Genomic DNA, 25,492 nt, shown 5'->3' with positions numbered 1-25,492 from the left:
TGTTTAGGGGGAATGAGTATGTGTCCTGTCAAAGAGTCCTCTGTCATGACTCCAAATCATTGATTGGGGGATCTGCCTAAGGGCAGAGGGACAGAACACACACACACACACACACACACGCGCACAGAAGCAACAGATGGAATCAACAAACTGACTTACTACCTGGGATCCCGCCCAGAAGGGAAACCGACCAATGGAACACTGCCAACTCACTGTCTAGCTCGCTCAGAAGTGAACTCTGTGTATAAATGTTGTGATCATTTTGAAGATCGGGGCTCTTGTTTTTGACTTGCCGTTCCTGAGACGTGTCTCACACGGGGGTAGAACCTGAGCCCGGATTACTCTGCAGAGTGCTTCATGATTCGGTGATGTATTTGTATGTTTGCACCATTAAAGCAGATTATTGTTTAATCCTTATCCTGGCTGCTTTGAATTTTTCCTTCTTTTGAGAACCCGCTGATATAGGAACGGCGCGGAGCAGAGATTCTGCCCCAACAAATGGTGTTTCCCCGACGTGATGACGTCATGACGTGGTGACGTCATGAGTAGGGTTTTTGAGAGGAAAATCAGCAGCCAGCGGACGAATGGTCCGGAGAAGAGGCCTAGAATAATCTCTGACAACTAAAACGAGGATCCTACAATTGAAAGGTTAGCAGACAAGCCTGTTTCTATCGAAGGTCTGTAATTGGCTAAACTAAATTTTAGAGTTGTCAGAGACATATTCCGGTGTCATAGTTGTTGCGGTGGAATATACAAATACGTGTTTTAATTGTAAAGTAGGATATTGAGTTCCTGCAGCCGGAAGGGTATTGAAGTCCCTGGCTTAAAAAGTGGAGGTACATAGTCCCCACAGTTATACTGTATGGAGTAGTTAAATGGTAGTATTGATTCTCCATATAGGACTGACTCAAAATAACAAATCCAAAGCTCGACGGAGCTGGAGATGAGTTATTTATGTTATAAGTGATCCAAAGGAGAGTAACGCAAACTTCAGAAAGTCATTCTGAAGTGACCGGGCCTCACTATATCCTTTGTTGTGTTGGGGTTGAATCTATAAAGCCAAACGTCACGATAAAGAGTTCTGTAAGCCTGGGTTACGACTCCATGTCAGCGTCACATCGTTGAAAGACGGTGTTGAAGCGCGCTGAGAGGCTCGCTAAACTTGTTGGAATAAACATCGGACAATAAAAGCTGAATAGACTGTACGGGGAATTTTGTATACATATGAAAGTGAATCAGCAAGTATTTCAGCGTAGGGTATTGAGTCTCTAACGGCTGGAAGGGTATAGAGTCCCTGGCCTAGTGGAGGTATGGGAGTCCTCACAGGCTATACTTGCTGGGGAAGCCAAGTAGAGTATCGAGTCTCTATCCATGGCTAAAGTGAATAACAAATCTGAGGTTCATAGGAACCAAAAGGTGCGTTATAAGTCTGTTGGGTTTAAACTCCCATTCTGTTGAAAGAAATATCGCATCTTAAAAGCTGGACAGACAGTAAGGAGGATATATTTCTGGTGAATAAATAGAATATATTATTGAACATGAAACAGCCTAAGTCAGATGAATAGATACGAAGTCATAATGAAGGGAGAATTTGAACGAGAGGAGCGTGAGTTAAGAGCTTACGAGAACAGTGGGTTCAAGCAGAACAATTGAATGAAAGGATAGCAGAAGTGTTAATTGTTGAAGGAAGCCCCCCCCTTTTTTCCTCTCAAAAGCAGCAGCAGCCCGGAGTGTGTCTGCTTGCTTTTTTCTCTAATGCCTGAAGTTGGAAGGAAATACATAGAAAATTAACAGATCAATGTGTGATTTGAAGTGGTAGATATATTGAAATAAATAAGAAACAATGATTTGCTGCTATTTAAACATAGTTCTTGAGAACTGATTGATACCGTTGCATTGCGTTGTGAATTTTATGGTATTTGTCATTAACTAAGGATTGTACTTAATTATACTTCAAGGAAAATTATATTACATACAGTAACCTTAGGGGAAAGTAAAAAGAGATTTACTGAGTATATGAAGTACATTAAGGGTAAGGTTTTATTCAAATTAAATATAATAGGTGGATTTTTCCACCTAGAATAAGACATGGAAAGAGGAACATTTGCTAGACATGAAATAACGAACTCACTGGAGGAAATATATATTGTAATGTTATTTGGGAGTTGTTATCATATAGTTACTCTCAGTTGATGGTTGTTTAAAGTAGATAGGAAACTGAAAACGTAAACCATTCACCACAATGGTGTTTTTAAGTTTATGATGAAGGAGTAGACAGTAAAAAGAAGGTTTTTGTAAATGTGTCAGTCAGAGGGAATCTGTTAATGTTTAAGCATGACAGAGGTCCTGCACGAGGTTTTGCTCCAGCAATCTCACACAGTTTCACAAAGGGGTGATTTGTGAGGGGCTGGAGCGGAGGCAGCCGCAGGGCGCAGTGAGACAGAAAGACAGGAGAAATGAGACGGTTTGAAAGAGTAGAGAGAGTAGCCTACAGGTTATATAGAGTTACTACTATTCTGGAAAATGTCATATTGTTTTATGAGTAACATGAAATAAGAATATATTTACTAGATATAAGAACAACAGGCTTATCTAGGTTAACAGAGAATTGCTATTAACCAGTTTCAGCTGCAACTATCCTATCTTTGTTCTAAAGAGAACATACAGATGGAGCACTGAATTTTGGACTCCAGCTTACAGCTTCCTGCCTACCACCAGCAAAAGACCAGTATAGAGGAATGTTAAGCCCTCCCACTATTTTCCAAGAGGGCGTTGCCAGATTTTCAATTTCAGGTTTTAACCAGGAGATGGCGCTTCATTCACAAATACAGAAAGACAAGTTTCATGGACTTTCAGTTGTGTTTTCAAGAGCATTTGAACACATCAATATTTTAGATCAACTAAAGTATATCTAATCTTGTAATTCAATAATATATACTCTTTATATATTAAATAATCATAATTATAATGTAAATGTTTACATTACACTTCTTTATTTGTTATGCTCATACTTTAACCTTTACAATCGTTTGCTTTAATATGCAGTATATTTTTGTGTTTGCTTCCTCCTGCTCCCTTTCGGACACATACTGTATGATTTATTATTATTATTAATATGAAGATATTATTAAGATAAGATAAGATGTTACTTTATTGATTGAACATTTTAGTTTAGAATGTGCTGTCCCACGGTAATTCAGAAGGCTCACAGGTCACATTCCGACCATTATTTAAAACAATAGCTGCTTTCACACCGTCTACAGTTTGATTTGTATAGAGGGAGCTCTGTCAGTTTTCGAATTACCCATTTGCTTTCGGGGAGCCCTATTTTTCAGAGCACATCCTGCTACTAAATATGTCACACGCACGCTCTGTTGACTGGCGCAGCAGCGCGGATGCGATCAATTGCTATAAAAACACTCTTCTACTAATACAGACGGTGTCACTATGCCGGCGGATGTGGCCGTTGTTGAAGCCTCTTCAGGGTCCGCATCGGCAGGCCTCTCCCTCGGTGTGGAGCTGTCAAACTCGACCCTAACGCCGCTTACAGCCGGCCAACTAAAAGTTGTTTTCCGTTCACGTTGTCATTTTTAGACTCCTTCGCTTCTTTGCTTGTGAATCCAAAAGCTGTGACGCTTGGCTGTTTTCGTTTTGCCATATTTTTTTATTACACAGCCAGAGTTAAAAAAATATCAATATGAACATTTCAAATACCGTGCCGGCATCACCGCCATAATCATAGCAACGTAAATAAGAATGCAGCGCCGCCACATACAGATGGCAACACCCAAACATATTCACAAATATAAAACAAATATTCAGAAACTGTAATGAACAATAACTATTATTAATTTCAAGAACTGTTATTTACAGAAACTCAACATTTCTAATCTGTGTGACACAAATATGCACGACTGTTTTGAGCTCCCCCTATTTATCTCAAAGTCAGCCTTCAGGGGAGCTCCCTCCCTCTTCGGGGGAGCCAAGCTCCTCCTAGCTCCCCCCCATTTCGAACAGTGTCTGTGGCTGAATGGCCAGCGATTAGGTGCGGCGCATTTGTCATAGGTGATCAGAGCTAACTGCCTGCCGTCAGATTTCATTTAAAAAACCGATCTGATTTTAAGACTATTTCTTGGCTCATAAAGAATGATAAGAATAATGCGTATTGAACTGGTTTCATTAATTAGTGAGTTTATTTAACACTAGAACCGCCAATCGGGTCAATTTGTGTGATGTGTGTTGTGTGTGTGCAATGTAACTTTTTTTCAATAAAATATTAAAGTCTCCCAGTCCCTGACTTTTCCTGAAAGTGTGTTATGTAGCACCCTATGTTGTTAAAAATTGCATTCTAATAGCGGGATTTGACAGGTTTAGGTAGGCCTATACAAAAACCTCTGGCGGTTCTAGTATTAAGGTAATTAGGTACAGTAGAAGCCCTTTTTTATCAGTAACGAATTTAGCAGTTGAACATAAAAGTCAACTAACTGAGGGTCACTTGCAATGACAGTGTTGTGTCTAACTGTAAGCTTGTCACTCAGAGTAACCTACTGTTAATTTAGCTGCTGGAGAAGAAAGATCAAGGGGGGAGGGGGGTAGAGAGCTGTGGTTGATGGGCCATTAGTTGTGTAAATACACAGCTGAGAGCTGCCGTTTCATTCAGACTGTTTAAAAAACTGTAACAACGGACTATTTTTCTTAGCGGATGCATGTCAATTTAAATCAATACGTACAACTATTTTTTAAATCAATACATACAACTATTTTTTAAATCAATAAAAACATTTTCTAAATCCATAAAAGCATTTCAATTAATGTTGGGAGTCATGTCGTTACTTTGTTGAGAATTTGGCCGTGTAATAAGCGGGATAATTTGCAGCGACTTGTTCCTTATGGGGAAAATAACACCCGTCATGTGTGTGTAGAGGTGTGTGTGGTTAAAACACTTTCATGAAGTGAAGGAATTTCCTTCTATAAAACAGCTGTGGGCAGCAGTGAGTGTCACGGACATGAATTCATAGATCAAGGCAGACTGGTGCACACACTCTCCTGTCCTGCCAGGCGACACGCCCGTTCTAAGCCGTGTCCCTCACTCCTCACATCCCAAGCATCCCCACAAGTGTATTATGTTGTTACATCGTTTCAGATGTTATGTTTCAGTTGTGCTCTGTCTATGTTCAGTGATGCAAACTTGTCACCTTTCGGCGAAATTCGCCGTTTTGAATCCAAAATAAGTCGTTTGTGTGATTCATGTAGATCTGCAATACAAATATTTTTGGGGTATGGGGGGGGCTGGGACCCGGAGTAATCTGTGGCCGTGAGCTGTTATGTGCCATCATGACACGCATGGTGTTCTTTTTTTATATATTATAATGAAGTACGAGCTGTGTGCTAGAGTCTTCCTGCCTGTCGGCTCTGCTCATGGATGTATAATAAGGCTCTGCTGCTCCGACATGATGGTCTAGCTTCAGCAGCTACATTACCTACGGGTGCGTTCGTTAATATTAACTGTGCGTCCGGAGTCACTGTGGCACAGACTGGACTGCTGGTGAACAGCTGTTAGAACGGGCTGTTCAGGTGTTCAGAGCAGAGGTCCCTGTCGGAGCGGCAGAGCGTGATGTGAACTGAAATTTTTTTCTGTGGCAATATTATTTAAGGAATCGTTGAGCTAGCTAGCTAGCATAGATTGTCACTATCTGCTAACGTTAGCTTTAGCCTTCTATTTCTAATAGTTTTTTTCATAGGCTATAAACAGAGGTGGTATAAGTATATATATTGTTCTTGAGTAAAAGTAGAAGTACTCAGATCTTGTACTTGAGTAAAAGTAGAAGTACCAGAGTGTAGGAATACTCTGTTACAGTAAAAGTCCTGCATTCAAAATGTTCCTCAAGTAAAAGTAGAAAAGTATTATCATCAAAATATAGTGAAAGTAGCAACAGTAAAAGTAGTCATTGTGCAGATTGGCCCATTTCAGAATAATAGATATGATATGTTTTATAATGATTGATCATGAAAGTGTTCTCAAAGCTGCTAAAGGTGCAGCTAGTTTGAATGACTTTGTATACTGCAGGGTAGCTTGTGGATTTACTCCAGGTGGAACTAAAGTCGGATTTAACACTTGATTATATTTCACTTAATTAATCCAGATCTGTGAAGTAACTAAAGGTATTAAATACATGTAGTGGAGTCAAAGTACACCATGTACCTCTGAACTGTAGCGGAGTAGAAGAACAAAGTAGCAAAACATTGAAATACTTAAATAAAGTACAAGTATCTCAAAATTGTGCCCAAGTATAGTACTTGTTGAGTTTATGAACTTAGTTACTTTACACCATGTGGCTATAAAGATAAAAAGACTTAAGCCTTGCAAAGAGGCCTGAAAATACATTTTCAAAATGCTCAACAGTGCTGCCAAAATTATAAACTGACTGCTCCACAATTTGAAATAAATGCTTTTATATATTTCTATTAGATGTGACTCTTTGGCGTTTCTATTATTATTAACACTGCTGCTTTAGTTGTTCTGACTGCTAAAATCCTCTGTCATTCCGTGGGGTGTGGGAGCCGGGGGCTTGGATCCTTGTCACCTTTTTCATACCTGATGAGTTTGCATCCCTGTATGTTAAAAAGCCTCAATCACCTTAATTCATGTAATAAAAACATCTCAGGTCAGTAACACTCAAAGCTAAATGTGCAATACCATGTTCAGCTATATTACTATGTATAATGTTATTGTTGTTACATCAGAAGATGTACATATTGAAATGATTTCTTAACTTACAGTAGGCTCTTTTTTACAATGTGTGTTGGAAGGATTTATTAAATTACAATGAATAGTGTCATTGTTGAAGGCTTTTAGAGAAGGGTGAACTATAATCCTGAATTACATAACATTTTATACCTAAAAACATAAAAGCCATAATAAATAAGTCACAATTAATGTAGTTATTTTTACCTCCCGTATTGCTTTCAACCCACCAGCTTTTATGGTGTTGTTACGTCACTAACTGTAAGCTTGTCACATACAGTCTATGGTCACTCAGAGTAACCTACTGTTAATTTAGCTGCTGGAGAAGAAAGATCAGGGGGGGAGGGGGGGAGAGAGCTGTGGTTGATGGGCCATTAGTTGTGTAAATACACAGCTGAGAGCTGCCGTTTCATTCAGACTGTTTAAAAAACTGTAACAACGGACTATTTTTCTTAGCGGATGCATGTCAATTTAAATCAATACATACAACTATTTTTTAAATCAATAAAAACATTTTCTAAATCCATAAAAGCATTTCAATTAATATTGGGAGTCATGTCGTTACTTTGTTGAGAATGTGGCCATGTAATAAGTGGGATAATTTGCAGCGACTTGTTCTTTATGGGGAAAATAACACCCTTCATCCAGATGAGGATCCCTCCGCTACACTTTGGGATCCTGATCGACCGACGAAACTCCATTAAAATATACATATTTTTGGTGAATTACTGAGTTTAGGCACGTTAATAACGTTTTAATGAAGTTGAATACAGTATATTCATATGTGTCAGTGATTTCATGTCAATTCGGCGAACATAAACATAAATGATCGTATTGAAGATGATGATTAAATTGGGATTAAAAATCGAGAGCCGGGCTGCATTTCCTCCCGTTCGTTTTTTTCGAATAACAAAATTATTTTGTTAAATAACAACATGGTGATGTTTTGTAAATGATTACATGTCTCTTATTTAGCACAGAGTATGATATCCGTGACATATGGATCTTAACAAAGTTCCGCTGTACATCCAGCATACTGTATCTCACTTTATTTCACATGAGCTCCAGTGTGGAACCCCACTGCACCTCCTGGTGGATCAATGATCCATTGCAGCTGGGCTTCATTATAAATTACATTTATCTCTCACGGGGGCGGTCTCAAGTCAAGCTGGAGGTTTTCACTTGAGCGAGGGCAGATCACGTACCAATCACGGCCCTCGCGTTTCAAACTGTCCGAAATGAATCGCTCCATCTGTACGTTGCATTTACGATTAATATTAAGAAAGTTCACAATTGATACCATTAAAGACCGTTTGGGATTAATAGGATGAGTTTGTCATAAACATTCGTGCTTAGATGGAATAAAAGTGTTGAGATGTTCTCAAAAATGGGAGTTTAAGTCAATTGAGTAATAAGGACAGAAAACTGTTCCGTGATGATTTATTTAGGTTTCAGCTTTAGTAATAATGAAGATTACATTTTGTAATAATTCCTTTAAGTGTTCCAAAAATATATTCATTAACTGTAGTCAGATTACTTGTGTTAAATATATAGCGCTGAATACAGTTAGTTTTGTATTCTGTTACAAATCTAACCATGCTTGTAACACACAACTTAGATAAACAATTTGAAAAGAATAGAATAAGCAAGAAGATTAAAGATTAATCTATAGTGGTTAAGAAAGGTGTCTTTGTTTTGCCTATTAACTTAGAACTAAAGTAATGAAGAATAGGAAGACTGTTACCATTAATGGGTTTAACATTCACATGTTTCAGCATTCCTGACCATATAGACACTGAGCTGTTTTATTTTGTCACCCGCTGGGGGAGAGATTTACATTGAGTTTTTCTCTAGTAGCTGATTTGCTGTGATTACAGCATCATTGGATAGTTGTGCGCCACCTTTGGGTTGTACTCTGAATCAGTGTGTTGGTGAAATGTTGCTCATTGCAAACAGAAGAACTGTGCAAAGAACGCATCTCTGAGGAGGTATGGACAGTTTGCTTGTGCCTCGTTGTCAAGGCAACAGTGGTGTGAAGAGGTACTGCAGTTTTTGGGGATTTCTGCTGTACAGAGGACAACGTGTGTCTGCTGATTGTATCACATTGATCCAGAGGTTCCTTCCCCCTCAGGACATCCCAATGCCAGAGAGAGTTTCCTTGGAGCCCACTGACCAGGGCCGGTTCTAGCTTTTTGGGGGCCCAGCCACTGACTACACCTGAAGAGGACAATGAATCATTGACTGTTCTCAATATGACAAGATCTTGAGACAGGCTGGTCTCAGTCTGTTCAGACTCTGAAGAAATCATGCAATGATTTTACAGCATAACTGTGCAAGAGTTTACCAGAAGGTGGTGTAGAACGATATGCTTAGCGTTTAGGAAGGGAGGCTGATTGTTTAATGATGGTCTGGAATACTGAAAAGATTAAAGTTTAATATCCTTGTTTGGCAAACAAGACCTCTGATTATTATGTCACACATGATAATCTTGACATAGTGACTAGCTATGGGTAAACGTGTGGACGTTATACCATTATTATCATGAACTAAAAATAAATAGGGAAATAGTATCTGGTTAAAGATGAATGGATTTCATATCCTAGAGAGGATTAGTTATATTGTGAATACTTCACAAGGTATCTACTAATGTATTTTGAAGAACACATCACAAGAACACAAGTCCAGTTTGTTTTGTTTTTGGATTAAATTGTCCATTAAAAAACTGTTCAGCTTAGGTCTAGCTTTAGACTTTAATAGTAATAGAGTATTTAGGCTTATTTTTGTATATCTGACATTTTTTAAATATGTTGGCTATTCACTAGATAGAAAGATGGCATTACTCTCCATTTGTTGAGAACATTTCTGAAGATTAAATATTTGTTTCATTTCTAATATTCCTATTTAAGACGTAATTTTAGAGTAACAAGGCTGATGCTGAAATTGGAAAATATGTTAGTGGTTTGCATGAGGTAAACAAAAAAGGTTTTGTTTGTTCAATCACCAGTTAGATCTGAAACAGTAATAATGATCGATTTGGCTAAAGCTTAGTTTAACATCCTGATGTAACATTATGAGGTATGTTCACTTCTAAGGGTAAACAAATTGATAAAATGGATTATTATTATTATTGATTAATTTGGAATATTAATTCAAAAGGCCGTTTTCTGCAGGTTCACTTAAGAATGCCGTGCATGAACATTTGTCAGAACATTTGTTATTGTGTTTCCTAGGGGCGGTATATTAATAAAGTGTATTGATCATTTGTTTGTTAAACATCTGAAGAAAATGGTGCTGCGAACACGAGAAAAACTTTGTTGCATTGTTTGACATCAACACAATGATGTCACTAGTACAACTCCAGCTAGTAGAATATTAAAGTCTCTGCAGAGCACGACACATGGCCAATGAAACTGAGACCAAATGACCTTTGACCCTGGCTGACAGTGTGACTTGAGAAAAGCACTATCAATGACTGACTCTGGGGCTGACCGAACTTGACTTTACAACCTGACAGTGTGAGTGTGAATGGAATGCCGGCATGTGATCAGTTCAACTGCATGATTCTAAAACAATGACTAACCAAGCATGTTTTTAGACTAACACATTATTCTGGAGCTCCAAGGGAAACGAGAGGTTTCCTAAAAAATTTTGACATGTTTCTAATATTGATTGAGTTATAACAGGTAACACAGATGCAGAATCAGTGGCCAAGGGGCTACTGAGAGAGGTAATTCCAGAATGAGAATACCAGAGAAGGTGACCTGTGATAATGAAACAATTTTGTAATATTTCAACAGGTATTAAGTAACTGAGGTTTGAAATGTAGAAAGAACATATTACAGTTAAGTTAAAACATAGTAATGTAATGAGATAGAATTTAATTCAGACAACATCTTGTAACTAGCCTGGTAAAGAAGTAAAAGCCATATACTTTTTGGTTTAGATCATTATTGGGATGTACATTTAATTTAAATTCATAATAAAAAGACATTTGATGACAGTATGTTGGATTTCTGTATTCATTTTTCAGCTTGATAATATCTAAGCAGTGACAGGTAGAAGCAGTATCACCAGGAAATTATTCACTTTGTCAGTATCATGATTTTTAGTTGTTTTTAATCCATAACATTAGTGTGTTTCTTTACCAGAGACATTAGCAGTTCATATTATATTTAGATTTTAAATAGGATCTCAAGGATTTCATTTAAAAATAACACAGATGCTTGTCAGACATTCAGAGCTATTGAAATATGTTACTTAGTTCACCTAAAGATGTGAGGGTTTATTTTGTTGACACAGGCCAAGTGTTAGGATTCTGAAGCGGCACTGGCAGATAGGAGGTCTGCAACTAATTTAGAAAACCTGTTCACAGACGGCTGTTGTTTTAAGACACCCCACCAACAGGCTCCAAGCAGCCTACCAGTGGTGGGTCAAACACCTGAGGGCCCAGAAGCCCTGAGCGTAGACTTGAGGGGTGGGTATCAGATTTCTCCACACAGGTTCCTGACGCCAAAAGGGGGACCCGAGGAGCAGGAGGCCGACACAGCGGAGTTCGTCTGGCTGAAGGTCGTCAGGCCTACGTGGCTCAACCCCAGGTTCTCCGGCCTCTACAGAGTGACCCAGAGGACATCTCATGCCGTCCGCCGAGGAGCAAAGGGGGACGTCTGGTACTACTGGAGCCAGTGTGCGGCGAGGAAATCACCGGCTAGGACCATGGAAGACACCAGGACGGACCTGGCTATCATCAACGAGGACATCCCTACAGCAGACGACTCGGAAGCTGTCATCAGCGGACTGGAGGAGAAGGACCTCGCGGACATCCCATTCCCTACAGCAGACAACTCGGAAGTGGCTGTCAGCAGGCTGGGGGACTTCTCGAGGCAGCAGAGGAGTCTACTTCTCTCTGATCAGATTAATCAGTTCCACCTTTGAAGGAAAGGCCACATCTCCCCCTCCCTATCAGCTGCCCTTGTTGGCGTTTTCCGCTGAGAGGTGGGGGGGGGCCTGTTGATTCAACAACACGCAAGGAGGCTGCTTTCTGGCACTCAGGTTCGCACTCTGATAGTTCCTTCACTGACATTGAAAGTTGTGTTCTGTTCCCAAAGGTTTAAGGTTGGGGGACAGACACAGTGGCAAGGAATGACAGTAGTTGTGTTTCAAATGTCTTATGTGAGTTGGTCTCGTGGGGCGAGACCAAAAGGGGGAATTTAAGTATTATTTGAATTATTTGAAGGATTAAAGTAACGTGTTATGGCAGGAAAGTTCAATCTGGTATATTCATTTTAATGTCACCTTATATAGAATGTGGGTTAAACTTGTGATTTCTGCATTGAGTGACTTCTGCCTAGCACAGGGGTCGGCAACCCGCGGCCCACGGGCCGCAAGCGGCCCTTTAAGCCCTCTGCTCTGGCTCCCTTGAGTTTAGACAAAAATAAGAAGGATATAAAATAAAAGTATTTGTAGGACTATTTATATTTTGTTGCACGGTTGAAAATGTTTCGTATTTTGAGGTGATACTGTGACACATAAATAAAAAACAAAACGGTTTTAATTAGGTCAACTAAAATATGCGTCACATCCTGCTACGGTCCCGCACGAGCGCCTTTTCTTGGAGGCGCTCGCGCGGGGACCCCCGGCTCGATGAGCGAACTATGGATAAATCAAAGAAAAGTACCGGAGGAACACAGGATTTAATTCTGCGTGGACAGAGTTATATGCTTTCACAGCAAACGATGCTGGTTTACCGGTATGTTTGATATGTAGAGAGAAGTTGTCAACGGTGCTGCAGCCTTTACGTATCGAGGAACAACACGGGAGAGGAAGACAGCTGACGATCTTCAGTCATAATTCAATGGGGTATGTAATTTATTTCAGAAAACACTTTTTGTTATATACCATGGAATGCTCTTAACGTCCCGATAGCAATGAATATATTAAATGCTTTGACAATAAATACATAAAAAAATGTATCTCTGGAAGCCGTAGCGCTGTAAAAAGCACGACCAATCATTTTAGCCGACCCGGCTAAAATAACTGGATGGCCTACCTGCTTGTCAGCCTTCCATCTGTGCACAAACTTATCTCGTGGCCTCATTGATGATGTGCGTTCGTGTGTGTTGGAGGAGGGACTCTGTAAGAAAGTCTGAAGGAAGAGGCCTATTTTTTCCAGTTGTGTATTTTCAAATTCTAGCGCACTCGAGCTGGTTTCTCCATTCTTACCTACCCTACCTTTAACTCTTTTTAGGGTGCAGCTATATGTTTTATTTATTTCAAAGTGGGCCTATTTTAATAATATTTTTTTTCCTTCAAATGTACAGAGGACTCCCCAAGTACTGTGTTTAATTTATCTTAAAGTAGGCCTGTGTATTATTTGTAATTCTCCTTATAGGAGTTCTTTGTTTCTTATTAGAGGTTAACAGTTTTATATAATGTAATAAATAGCCTAATAAATGCAAAACAACTGTAGTTTTTGTCTGATATAACAATAAATACAACTTTATTAGCTATCAAACTATGAAATATGTTTTGCGGCTCCAGGCAAAAATATTTTGGAGAAAAAGGAGCGAAATGGCTCTTTTGGTCAAAAAGGTTGCAGACCCCTGGCCTAGCAGATACCAAGAAGAGGCCCCTAGGGTCTCTCTGTTAATTATCAATAGTCCTCGCAATCAACAGGGGAATTCCCGGATACATTTTCAGATATAAGGCAGTTAAAGTCTTGTAGAATTAATGTTTATCTCTTACACATCCTGCAGGCCTTGAGACTTGGGTCACCCAGCAGTAAATGAGATAAAGGTCCTTTTGAGCTTATCAATAAAATGTATTCATTCCTAGTAAGCTGACTTTGGGGTGAAGGGAAGTTCAGGGAAGCCATTAAGCGATAAGAACAATTAACTTCTGTTAAAGATACATGATACGATGTTTGTGTGTGTTGAAGATGTTTAGGGGGAATGAGTATGTGTCCTGTCAAAGAGTCCTCTGTCATGACTCCAAATCATTGATTGGGGGATCTGCCTAAGGGCAGAGGGACAGAAACACACACACACACACACACGCACAGAAGCAACAGATGGAATCAACAAACTGACTTACTACCTGGGATCCCGCCCAGAAGGGAAACCGACCAATGGAACACTGCCAACTCACTGTCTAGCTCGCTCAGAAGGGAACTCTGTGTATAAATTTTGTGATCATTTTGAAGATCGGCGCTCTTGTTTTTGACCTGTCATTCCTGAGACGTGTCTCACGCGGGGGTAGAACCTGAGCCCGGACTACTCTGCAGAGTGCTTCGTGATTCGGTGATGTATTTGTATGTTTGCACCATTAAAGCAGATTATTGTTTAACCCTTATCCTGGCTGCTTTGAATTTTTCCTTCTTTTGAGAACCCGCTCATATAGGAACGGCGCGGAGCAGAGATTCTGTCCCAACAGCCACCCCTGCTCTAAGGTAAGGATAGTGCATACACATAGATACAAGTGGTACTGGTAACATAGTGGAATGTTCTTTACTCCAAGTCAAGAACCAAAACATTATTTTTTTTAGCCTTCTTATATAAGGTGACCAGATTTTCAAATTTAAAACCGGGGACATTTTGAGTTTTGCGGTCAATATATATTAACATAACCAATTTTCTTCACTGTTAAAGAAAAAAGGGGGACAATTCTGGTTCAATGTAATTCGAACATTTGAACTGTTGGATACAAACAGAAGGACGATAGCTCATATGTGAGACTTCATAGGTCTTTTATTTTGAAACTGTACATCAGATTGTCCAGATTCTCTCTGAGTGATTAGATGGGGTGTCCTGCTATCACCTTGGAGTGAAATAAGTCTTTGATACCGGACAGTTTTTGTTTTATTCTTATCTAAAAACAGAGGGATGATAGCTCATATATGAGACTTCAAAGGTCTTTTATTTTGAAACAACATATCAGATTGTCCTGATTCTCTCTGAGTGACTAGATGGGGTGTCCTGCTATCACCCTGGAGTGAAATAAGTCTTTGATAATTTTACAGTTTTTTATTTATTCTTGTATAAAAACAGAAGGACAATAGTTCATATATGAGATTTCAAAAGTATTTTATTTTGAAATTCTACATCAGATTGTCCTGATTTTCTCTGATTGATTAGATGGGGTCTCCTGCTATCACCCTGAAGTGAAATAAGTATTTGATTGACTTTGAATGACCCTTTGATTATGGACAGTTTCCATTAAATAATAATCAAAATATAGATGGACAACAATAGATCTAATTTCAGATTTTAAACAGCATACATTTTAAATAGTCACCCAGTGGAAATGTCAGATATGTCTTCATAACTGTATCCTTACATTTTACATTCACTCAGTTATAATGTTGTAGTTATACGTAGTTTGTTTTAAATTATTATCGATCACATTATATAGTACATATTTCTTAATTTAAGCTCCAGTATATATGAATATGTTTGGTGTGCTTTTTAGGTATATTTGTTATTGACCGAGTAAACGCTTTTATTTTGAAGGCAGCTTTTACAGGCCTCTACCGTAATGCATATTCGCGCACCGCAATATAACGTGCGGGCTGGCTTTCCGAAGTGGGGGCTGGCTGGACCACAGTCTGTTTACCCAGTGTTTCCTGACATGAAACGTTTGATTTCACTTGCTATGTGTTTTTAACGTATACTAAAAAACGGGGAAATTTCCGGGGACAGTTTCAACCGGGGACAGGCCAATACAAACGGGGACGTCTGGTCACCCTATTCTTATATCTATTTTCCAAAACCTCAAATAAAAGTGAAGACACGTATGCCCAAAACAGAGCAATAAATGATGAACAATGACATGACACCTGAAGTTTTGGATCACGAAAATTACAGAGTTAACTCAGTCACTCAAACCTTAGTCCATTGTAGACTCTCTACATTCATCAATAGTGTGTCAGTAACTTGTCAACAGAGTCACTCACAAGATGCAGTGCAAAGCAGTAACTTGTATAAATTGTTGTATAAAACTATCCCTCACCTTAACATTATATGTTTCTGTACCTACAAATAAAATAAAAATGTTGAAAGTGCATACATATAGAATAAGATAACCCTTGAATAAGCTTCGCCTTGTAAACAATCAGAGGGAACCACCCATAGCCGCGGGAAGTAGGGGTGCTGGGGGTGCTGCAGCTCCCCCTGTTGGCGAGTGGTGTACATTTGAAAAACTGAGGGACCACCTAAATAAAAATGATTAAACTACATAAAATAGTTATGATTTTACTTAAAATTAAATTAGCTGTATACAGTAGCATATAATAGTCATAGTATATATTTGTATCAGTCAAGTGGCTTGAATTTATTTTCCAAATAAATAAAATCCGAGTCATCTAGGTCGTAGGTCGTGGGATAGTGACGTAATTGACGCGACACACACACTGCAGTTACAACTTTTTAGAATGGCGCAAAAAATGATTTGGGATTTTTTTCTCCAACAAACAACCCAATAAAAAGAGTGGACCACCAGCTACTCCAACTAGAGTAATATGACACAGAAGAGACTGACACATCTGACTTTGATGCATGTCCATAGTAACATTTTGGACAATGTGGATGTATCTGCTCTAATGAGGGACTTCATTAGTGCCACCCCAGAGAGGTAGGCTACATTTGGGGTTTTGTGAAGCCCCAACACAAGGTAAGACGATATTTTCCTTTAATGTTGCTGCCGCTGTGCAGTGTTTTGCCTTGTCAATCAGATATAAATTGAATTCATGGTTTTATTAATATTGTAAATAATATTTTCTGACTATTTGTAATGTTATGTAGGTTTGTAAGACCCATAGTTAGCGTGTGGGCATGTGCAGCTGTAATATACAGAAATATACACTACAGTAACATCTGGCGTCGTTTTTGTAAGAAATGTTCACTTCCGCATAAAAAAGCCTCGGCACGTGACCTCCCGCGTGTGACGTAACACGGGGGACACAAGGGGGAGAGCGGCCGGTGTAACGTATTAATAAACATGGATCCCAATGCTAGTTTCGACACAGAAGAAGTTGAACATGAATATTCGAGATACGGCTGATACTTGACGTTCTGGCGGAGAAAGGTTGTGGAGCCTCCGTTGATATGCCGTTGTAAATGGCTTGATGGAAAGCAGGTGTGTAGTCGGGGAGGGTGCACAGCTGATTGCAGCAGGTGAGTGGAGGTTGAGCCGGGAGCCAGGAGTGACAGCCACCACGCACACACAAACACCACAGACAGGGGGAAACAAACAAACACAAAGGAGACGGCTGGAGTAGTAGAGCCACCACAACGTTACCTAATGGAACTCCACACTATGTCTTACGGTGCCGTGTACCGGAGGGGAGAGAGAGAGAGCAGCGAAGGGGGGGAGAGAGAAGTAATACGGTTTCCTGATAAAGCTGTGGAGAGTATGTGCTGCAGGGAGGTGGATGCACAACGCACCCAGGAACGAACGCTAGCTCCGGTCCTTTTTACTGTGGACTCGATGTCCTGACAGGCTGGTATTTGTGCAACCTGCACAAACACAATACTGCACCATGATTACAAATGGTGAAATACAATGTAAAACTACCGAAAAATACCAGCTCACTAAAACACAACCGCTCAACTCAACGCAACTATTAACTATACCCGCGGTCAGAGAGCGGAGATGTTTCCCCTTTGTTATGTAATATGACGCGTTTGACGTATGACCTTAAAAAAAAGCCGTTTTTAAGAGCAGAGCTCAAAATTGCTCCTTTCCCTCTGAATTCCTGCCCTTATGTCTCGTAAAACGTAAAAACTCGAAAAATGCTAACCTATTACTGCACCGATAATCACTCCTAGCTACCTTATTACTTATCCTAGGTGCACATTCAACACATAATACACAGAATCTAATGGTGCCCACCTCAACACTGAAAGATACAAACTCGCAACTTTATCAACAAAAACGTACATCAAAACAAGTGGCGCTAGGTAGCCCACAACACTAACATGGCTTACCTTTGTCTTTGTCTGGTCTAAACTGGTCTTCAATGGCATTAAAACGATACCAATAATGATGTAGTTAATCCATAGGTTTATACCCAATGTGGCTGTGTCCCCTTTGAAATGTTCTGATAATCTATAAGCAATAAAACTGCAATTCCGTTATCTGCTGTCCGCTCTGTGCTCTGTGCTCCGTGCGCTCTGGGTCCTGCAATTCCTGCTTCCTTATGGAGTAAATAATAAGTAAAGTCTGCTGCGTAAAGTGCTTACGCTGGCTGGCATTCTTCATACTTTACGCAGGACCATATTTCTGGAACCCATTGGTGGATTTGGGTGATTTACACCTTTTTCTTAACCATTACATCCAATAGAATCGATGGGCAGTTCCCAAATCCACGTAAATATTACCATTGCGGACGTAATAGAGAAGAAAACGAAGCATATCTGAAAGTACAAGCCTGGACGGCAAAACTTTATACCCAGTATATTGCCATAAATATGATGATGGATTATCAGTAAAAATGTCTACGTGACACAAAGATATTGGATTAATCTTGAGCGGCGTTTTTATTCCGTTGAACACAACTTTTGATCACAAATCAAAAAAGGTAAGACGTAATTATTATAATATTTTTGAAACCGGATTTTGTTTAGTTTCTCTTTTCTGGCTGATAGCTCCGCAAATTCGGGGTCGGGGTGGAATCTGTGGAGTGTCAGCTTTAATCGGATATCTTGTTTGTGCAGTTACGATAAGTAATAAGGGCATTTCTACCGTAAGTGCTGTGCAAAAGTCCGTTAGCATTAGTTAGCATTTTTTCGCTCCATGCTAATTCAAAGGCTTGGTATTACTCTTGTGTTTCTTTTAGCTAAAAATGGTTCATATTGTCAGTTAGGGGAGTTTCTTCCCGTTAAAAGGGTATGGAATATTAATAGTTTCATAAATGTTAAGAAGCCCTGAGACATAGTCTCGTAAAAAAAATGGTGGGAGGGGTCCACTGGGGGGACCCTCGGGCTTAAGAGGTTAAATTGTCTCATCCACATTGAGGATGCTTCCTACGCCCATGTTTTATTCCATGCGTCAAGTCAGGCAAATTGGTTCAAAATGTTATTGCATCAATGATCTGTTAACATTAAAATCAATAAATATATGCTGTAACTATTTTGCTCTAGGCAACTCAAGGGCTCAGGTAATGTGATTACTATATGAATAATGGTCCAAAGTAACGTTTTCGTTAAGTAACATGCTTTCGTCGCCGGCCGGCCTATGCATGCTGCGCATTAAGTGGGCCTGTCTGTCAATTAATCCCCGGGCCAGTTTTTCCTCCCAGTCCGCCCCTGCCTTTGAGTCCATGCTGAAGTTCACTGCTGTCAGGAATCTCGGCGTGTCTCTCGTGTTCAGCATCCTCTCGTCTGTCTGCATCACCTGGAAACTTTAAACAAACAGATAGTAAAGTAACATGTGTTTGTCACAGACTTTTTTACATGCAAACGTTATGTCATAATCTTTTTGTTATCCTTAAAAAAAGTGCTAGATATCACAGCCCTTGTCTTATCAGTTGGATTGTGTATTATTGTCTAGTTGGGGTCCTTTTTATTTTACTGTTATTTTGGAATTGTTTTTCACATATTCACATTCATTTGTAACACACACGTGAGGGTAAAGGACAAACATCTTTAACAAATATATTGCAATGAATAAGCTTAATTGTCACAGAAGCACAAATAACGTCATATCTAATATTTAAACAAATAATTTCCTTGTCACTAAAGCATCGACTACGCTATTTGTCGTCCTTATATGCAGGCATTAAGTTACATGTTCACGTTCTGCTGCCACAATAAGTCGGTTTCTCCAGTGTAATGATAATAAAATGCTTAGTAAGTATTGGTAACAATATTAAATAAAAACAACAACGTTTGGGTTTGTTCGTTTATTATGATGGTAACGTTAACCAGTAAGCTTCAATAATCAACTCCAGCTCAAAAAACCATATTGCAATAACTACGTTAACGTTATTTCTGGAACCATCTGGAAATGTGAGATTCATATTTTTTAGGTTAATCTCATATACAGTACCAGTGTTTCCCACAGATCTGAAATATACTTGGGGGGGAAGGTGCCAGGGGGGGGGCTGCGAGCGGAGCGTGGTGCGGGCGGACCGCGGGGCGGGCTTTGTGATGTGCAACACATGTGACAAACAACAAGTTTTAACAACATGTTTATTCATTAACTTTACATTACTGTATGGCAATATTCATTTTGTACAAAGATGGCACTGTTTGTCAGAGCACTTAATCCGTCTGGGTTTGTTGAAGAACAGCTCCAACGCCTGTGTGTATGGGAACGCCTCTGGAACTGGTCCACTGACTGCTATCCGCATACATGCAGCCAGGTGCTCCCCTTTCAGTCGGTTTCTCATGTCAGTTTTCACCTGTAAAACAGACAGTTTGTTTTAAATGAACTATACAGAATGACATGCAACAGGGAATGACACTTACCCTGTTCATCGTAGAAAAATCCCTCTCGCAGTTTACACTGGAGACAGGGATGACCAACCCCACTGAAGAGAGAAGGCTGAGGTTTGGGTATATTTCTGCCCATTCGTCCTTCTCACTGGCCAGGAGCTGCATGATCTCAGCTTGTGTCTTGTCCTTCAGAGATTAGCCAAGGCAGGGCAAATGAGTATAAAGTATAATTGAAACATTTACAGATGTCAAAACAAGCAATTCTAACCGTCAAGTTCATATTAATTTAAGTATTTACCAACCTTAAATGTTCCTTCAAGAACATGCTGCTTGTAGGAGGTCCACTCTTGGATAACTGTGGCATCCTGCCCTGGGATGAATTTGTTGGCAAGGGTCTGCAACATTGAAATGTTGGTTACATCATTGGAGGTAACTGCCTTTGGACCCAGGACACTGAAGGCCCCCAGCACTTCAATATGCTGGAACCTGCTCTCAATGTTGCTCTCCAGGCTGCAGATGTAAGGTTTGAGGACCGGGAATTATATTATACATTTTTCAGTTCAAGGAAAATAAATATTGGAATGTAAAAGTAAGAAGGGATGTATTTACATCTCTGACAAATCTGGCCCACATATCTTCCCGGGGGCGCTCCAGAATTCCGTGTCCCCTCCTGATCCTCTCCTCCTCTCCGGCAATGCTAAACGCCCCAAGTCCACCTGGGTTGTCCAAGTCTTGGTGTAGGCGAGCAAGGAACGTTCTGCGGAGTGGGGTCTCGCCTGCCTCCAGAATTCTCCTCAGAGTAACAAGTGTGACTGGCACCTAAATGTGGAAAAAGACAACAATATAATAGGATGGATAATGCAAATAACTGGGAGCATCAAATGCATTTCTTTGTAATCTACCTGCTCCTTTATGTGGAGAAAGTTCACATCAGCTCTCTGAAACACCTTGGACAGCATTGCAATGTGGGGCAGCACATCTGCCTGAAGGTAGAGGGCAGCCACAAAGCGGTATGTGGCACAGACATTATAGACCTTTGGCCACTGGGCACTTCCTTGTGCTCGCTTCTTCCGCCAGAGCAGCCAGCACAGCTGGAAGGTTCCTCTGGAGGTTTTGAACGGCTAGGTGCTGCGATAGCCACCTTGTATCTTTCACCTCCTAACAACAAGTAGAAACACTGGTAAGTAAAATATATGTAAATAATATGACACCACAATAGTATTATGAAAATAGGTGAAAACACACCTTGACTTTCAAGTCGTTCAGACCAAGAGTGGTAGCGGCAGCACTCAGTGTGGCTTACCTATTTGCACTATTTCGGAAGAATAGGTGCAGTCCCTGCAGGTGGTTCCTGAAGTTTGCCATATACCTGACAGCATTTGAGGCATCTTTGCATGCCAGTGCTAGTCTGTGAGCAGCACACGCTACAGAAACCAGCTTTGGAAAACTGTCTGTGAGCTGCTTTGCCACTCCATTCAGACGGCCTAAGTTTAAGAATTAAATGCAGTGTTGAGGGCGTCATTTTGTTTCCTTTAATAACAGCTGACAATACACATTTCACACAATCCATTAGATTTAACAATAAACTCCATACCCGTCATCACTGCTGCACCGTCTGTCCCGAGTCCGTAGAGCCTGTCTACCGGGAGATCCTTCTTCTGTAGTACACTCTTGATGGCAGCAACAACGCTGTCAGCTTTCCCATCTTCCAGAGTTACCAGGTCAAGGAAGTGGTTGAAAACATAACCCTCTTTATCCAGGTGTCTAAAATAAAAATGTATAGGTTTTCACACATATTAATAAATATTAAGTTTAACTAGGCCTTTATTTAAATGCATATCATTCCTTTAAAAAATACCCCACCTAACATGTAAATCCAGCTGGCGGTTTACAGATACATCTGTGGTTTCATCAACCTCTAGACCTGATTGCTTGAGATGACCTTATCTCTTCCAAAATAGGCGACTCTACTATCTCTGCAAGGATCTCCAGCATTTCATCCACTATTCTGTGTGATTGATAATTGTTTCTTTGATCCACCTGAGAAAAAGAGATCATTTAACATTTAGCTGGTTAAAGTTCTTAGTTTCACAAGCATCATTTTGTACTAGGTTTACCTTCAGATTTTCAAAGTAATCACAACCCAAAAGCTGAGCTAAACTTAAGAGCTTAGGGTAGTTGGTGTGGTGAGCAATCTCGTTCTTTACTAGCCAGTAAAGACATTTGAATCCACCAATGACGGCCTCATGCTCCATAATAACTGTGGGCTCAAAAGCCTGCATCACTGAGTAGCCTAGACCAAGGGCAAAGACATAATTCATTATATGAGCCAAACATGGTTGATAGGTTGCAGAAATTAGCTTTACATACAAAAATGATATACCTGATGCAAGTGAGACCTGATGCTTTACACTATATTGATGAGGCTCTGAGGAGATGTGGCGCTCGATATAATCCTTGCGGAAAACAAGAATCCCAACTTCTATGAAAGCCCGTTTTAAGGGGCCTTTCTTTATTGGAGGCTTGTGTAGCCTGCAGATTCGGCAAAACATTCCTTTTTAAAAAGAAAAACGTGTTAATTCTTACAAAAAATAAGTTTTATTACAAATATGAACTTGCAAATGCCATTCATACCATGCTGGGTGAGGTAGAGCCAATTCTTGAACTGTGGCATTTTGAGCCAATCAGGGTTCCATCCTGAGTGGCGATGCTTGGAATCGGAAAATAATGCATTGGTATTACTGCATTTAAATGGTAGAGTTCTCCTTGCTATTATACTATGTCTGTGTCTGTGTCTGTGATGCTTGGAACTGTGCTGCTTGTTAACCTGCACCTGCTTGTACCACACTGGGACCTGCTGCTGCTTGTATCACACTGGGACCTGCACCTGCTTCTACACTGAGACCTGCTGCTGCTTCTACCACACTGGGACCTGCTGCCTCTCCCTCAGTACTCTGACTAGTTGTGCCAGCATCTTCACTGACCACCGGCTAGAATTGAAAACAAGCTTGAATCTAGTTTGGTCTCTGCATTGCAACTCACTGTTGACTGCAATTGTATAATTTCAGGTCAAATGAACCGACATATATCATTATTGAGACTTATGCATTTATTATTGCCATTGCAAGCAAAATGCTAACATTGGCTAAGTTACCTGTGGTCTCTCCTCCTCTCCTCGTCTCTCCTCCTCATCCTCACGCCGTATTCTCTTAAAATATTTTTGAATACTCATATCTGAGGAGTAATGCAGGGGAAATTAACAGTCTAACCTTAGCTAAAGTTAATCTGTGTCCTTCTAACTGGCATAGCCCGAAGAGAAAACAAATTATAATCTTTTTTATATTTAATTTAGCACACGTAACTTGCACGCAGCAAAGTTGGCCTGGTTACGTTAAATACACTCTTAGTTGCCACTAACTTCAAATAATTCGAATCTCCTACCAAAGTCAGAAAACAGCAACACAATAAGGAGAAAATAGTTACTTTACCTTAGTGTCCGCGTCTTCTAAATTAACGTCGTCTTCTCCGTTTTTCGTTTCCCTCCACGCGATGGCAGCACGAACACGAGGTGTCGAGCGAGGGATCATACACTAGTTAATCGATCGCAGAGCGAACAGGGGGGGATTATTGTCCCCTAGTTAATCAACCGCAGAGCGAACAGGCACAGGAGACGTAGAGCGAGGGCTCATTGTCCATTAGTTAATCACTCGCAGATGGCGTCGCTCGCGGACGGATAAAAAAAATTAAAAAAGGTCCGAAATATACTTGGGCGGGCCTTAATATACCTGGGCGGCCCGCCCAAGTATTAACATTGTGTGGGAAACACTGCAGTACGCTGCTCTTCAACACCACTGTGACGTTAGCTGTCTGCATCGTCGAGCATAGCTAATTTAAATGAACAATAACAATGCATACAGTTACATAACTTGCAAACTAACTATCTAATGTACGAGGATGACCTTATTTTACCAACCTCACACAGAAGCCTTTTGTTCTACAGTATAATCCTTGTTAATGTTTTACACTTCTCTATTATGTACTTCTCTATTATGTTTTAACTTGGATGCTACGGATAGCATCGTTAGCACAGATATAGCTTAGCTGAATGAAAACACCAGTAAGAAATAAAGTGGTTGAATTTCACTTACCGAAGAAACTGCATTCATGGACGGTCTGTATTAACCGCAGAGCCATAAGGTAAGTCCGATATTTGAATGAAGAATACTCCGCCAACACAACAAACATGATCGAGTTCAAGTTGTGTTCTCCGGATCAGCCAAGCAGCTGAGCCCCTGTAGCAACCTGGAGTTAACGGAACTAACGGAGCTAGCAGAGCGACCACTAGCAGTTTGGTACTTCATTACAATGACTTCCGTTACATTACAATGACTTCCGTTGCAGCAAGAATCCCCCTCACACACATAGGTGAAATACATGCACATTCCCTACTGGGAACCTTTCAGTAAAATGATTTCAGTAGTATGTGTGTGAGGTTAATTTTCAGTTGCGTGTGTGTGGTACATTTTCAGTCGTATGTGCGCAAGGTTTAATGTTCAGTTGTGAGTGAGGTGTTCACTAGTGAATGTCAGAGTATTTCATTAGTGTGTGTGCAAGGCCAGATGTTTTCAGTAGTGTGTGCAGGTTAGTTTGAATTTCCAGCAGCTTCAGATGTAGACTTCTCTTGGATGATTTAAACCAAAAGTGTTGAAAGCGTTGGCAAAGATGCAGCTGCCAATTTTCATATTTACCTGCTGGAGTTCAGTGGGGTGTTAATCTGATGCTAAACCTTCAGGAGGGGGGGACATAAATACAAAACACTCTATTAGACAAACAGTATAGTTTTCAAAGCATGCAGTCCCACAGCACTGCCACACATTTATCCATTATGAACTTCAAATCTCTCTCTCTATGTGTTTGGGTTGTAATTGTACACAGTGTCCACATACCTCCATTTGTGGTAACAATTTGGCAAGGCAAGTTTATTTATAAAGCACATTTCAATACAAGGCAATTAAAAGTGCTTTACAAAAATGAAAGACATTAATAGCATTAAGAAACATATTATAAAACGATTTAGAAAAAGACTCATTTAAAAACAATGATATAAAATGACATTCAAAAACACTAATTTAAAAGCAAAGATACATGAATAAAATATACAATGCAGTGTGAGATACACACATCTGAAATGTTTAGGTCTGACTCTCAATCATTACTAACTGTTTAGCAGAAATAATTTTCTATCACCTCCCTTTCTTTTCTCTTATTTGTTTAACTTGTCCCTTAGTTATTTCAAGTGGAAAAAAAAAATGTCTTT

General features: G+C 40.0%; 1 protein-coding gene and 1 long non-coding RNA gene across 5 annotated transcripts; both read right to left on the bottom strand.

Annotated features, from left to right (window-relative positions):
• Window positions 1-20,065: 20,065 nt before the first annotated feature.
• On the bottom strand, window positions 20,066-20,926 carry LOC307033933. 2 transcript variants are annotated; one of them, XR_013806721.1, is made up of 4 exons: window positions 20,785-20,926; window positions 20,478-20,685; window positions 20,209-20,361; window positions 20,066-20,141 (listed from the first exon to the last, which is right to left on the bottom strand). It is a non-coding gene; the product is annotated as an uncharacterized lncRNA (long non-coding RNA). The 2 variants fall into 2 exon arrangements; XR_013806722.1 differs by lacking the exon at window positions 20,785-20,926 and having other exon boundaries at window positions 20,478-20,766.
• A 535-nt stretch (window positions 20,927-21,461) lies between these two features.
• Window positions 21,462-23,707, bottom strand: LOC307033932 (uncharacterized protein). 3 transcript variants are annotated; one of them, XR_013806720.1, is made up of 6 exons: window positions 22,810-22,893; window positions 22,559-22,729; window positions 22,293-22,468; window positions 22,039-22,215; window positions 21,770-21,939; window positions 21,463-21,659 (listed from the first exon to the last, which is right to left on the bottom strand). XR_013806720.1 is itself a non-coding variant. In XM_079672565.1 (5 exons), exons 1-4 carry the CDS (start codon window positions 22,847-22,849, stop codon window positions 22,087-22,089), a joined length of 516 nt encoding a protein of 171 aa, XP_079528691.1. In that variant the 5' UTR covers window positions 22,850-22,893; the 3' UTR covers window positions 21,462-21,939; window positions 22,039-22,086. The 3 variants fall into 3 exon arrangements, 1 of the variants encoding a protein (XP_079528691.1); XM_079672565.1 differs by having other exon boundaries at window positions 21,462-21,939; XR_013806719.1 differs by lacking the exons at window positions 22,293-22,468; window positions 22,559-22,729; window positions 22,810-22,893 and adding an exon at window positions 23,664-23,707 and having other exon boundaries at window positions 21,466-21,659.
• Window positions 23,708-25,492: the final 1,785 nt, after the last annotated feature.

Source organism: Notothenia rossii (genome assembly GCF_949606895.1).
Source record: "Notothenia rossii genome assembly, chromosome: 3".
NCBI lineage: Eukaryota > Metazoa > Chordata > Actinopteri > Perciformes > Nototheniidae > Notothenia > Notothenia rossii.
This window is presented reverse-complemented; position numbering and strand designations above follow the sequence as displayed.

Coding starts and splice junctions, on each gene's coding strand:
- LOC307033932 (XM_079672565.1), bottom strand. CDS start 22,849: ATGCCACAGTTCAAGAATTGGCTCTACCTCACCCAGCATG. Junction 22,730..22,809: donor GCTCTACCTCACCCAGCATG/GTATGAATGGCA, acceptor CTTTTTAAAAAG/GAATGTTTTGCCGAATCTGC. Junction 22,216..22,292: donor ATTACTTTGAAAATCTGAAG/GTAAACCTAGTA, acceptor TCTTTTTCTCAG/GTGGATCAAAGAAACAATTA.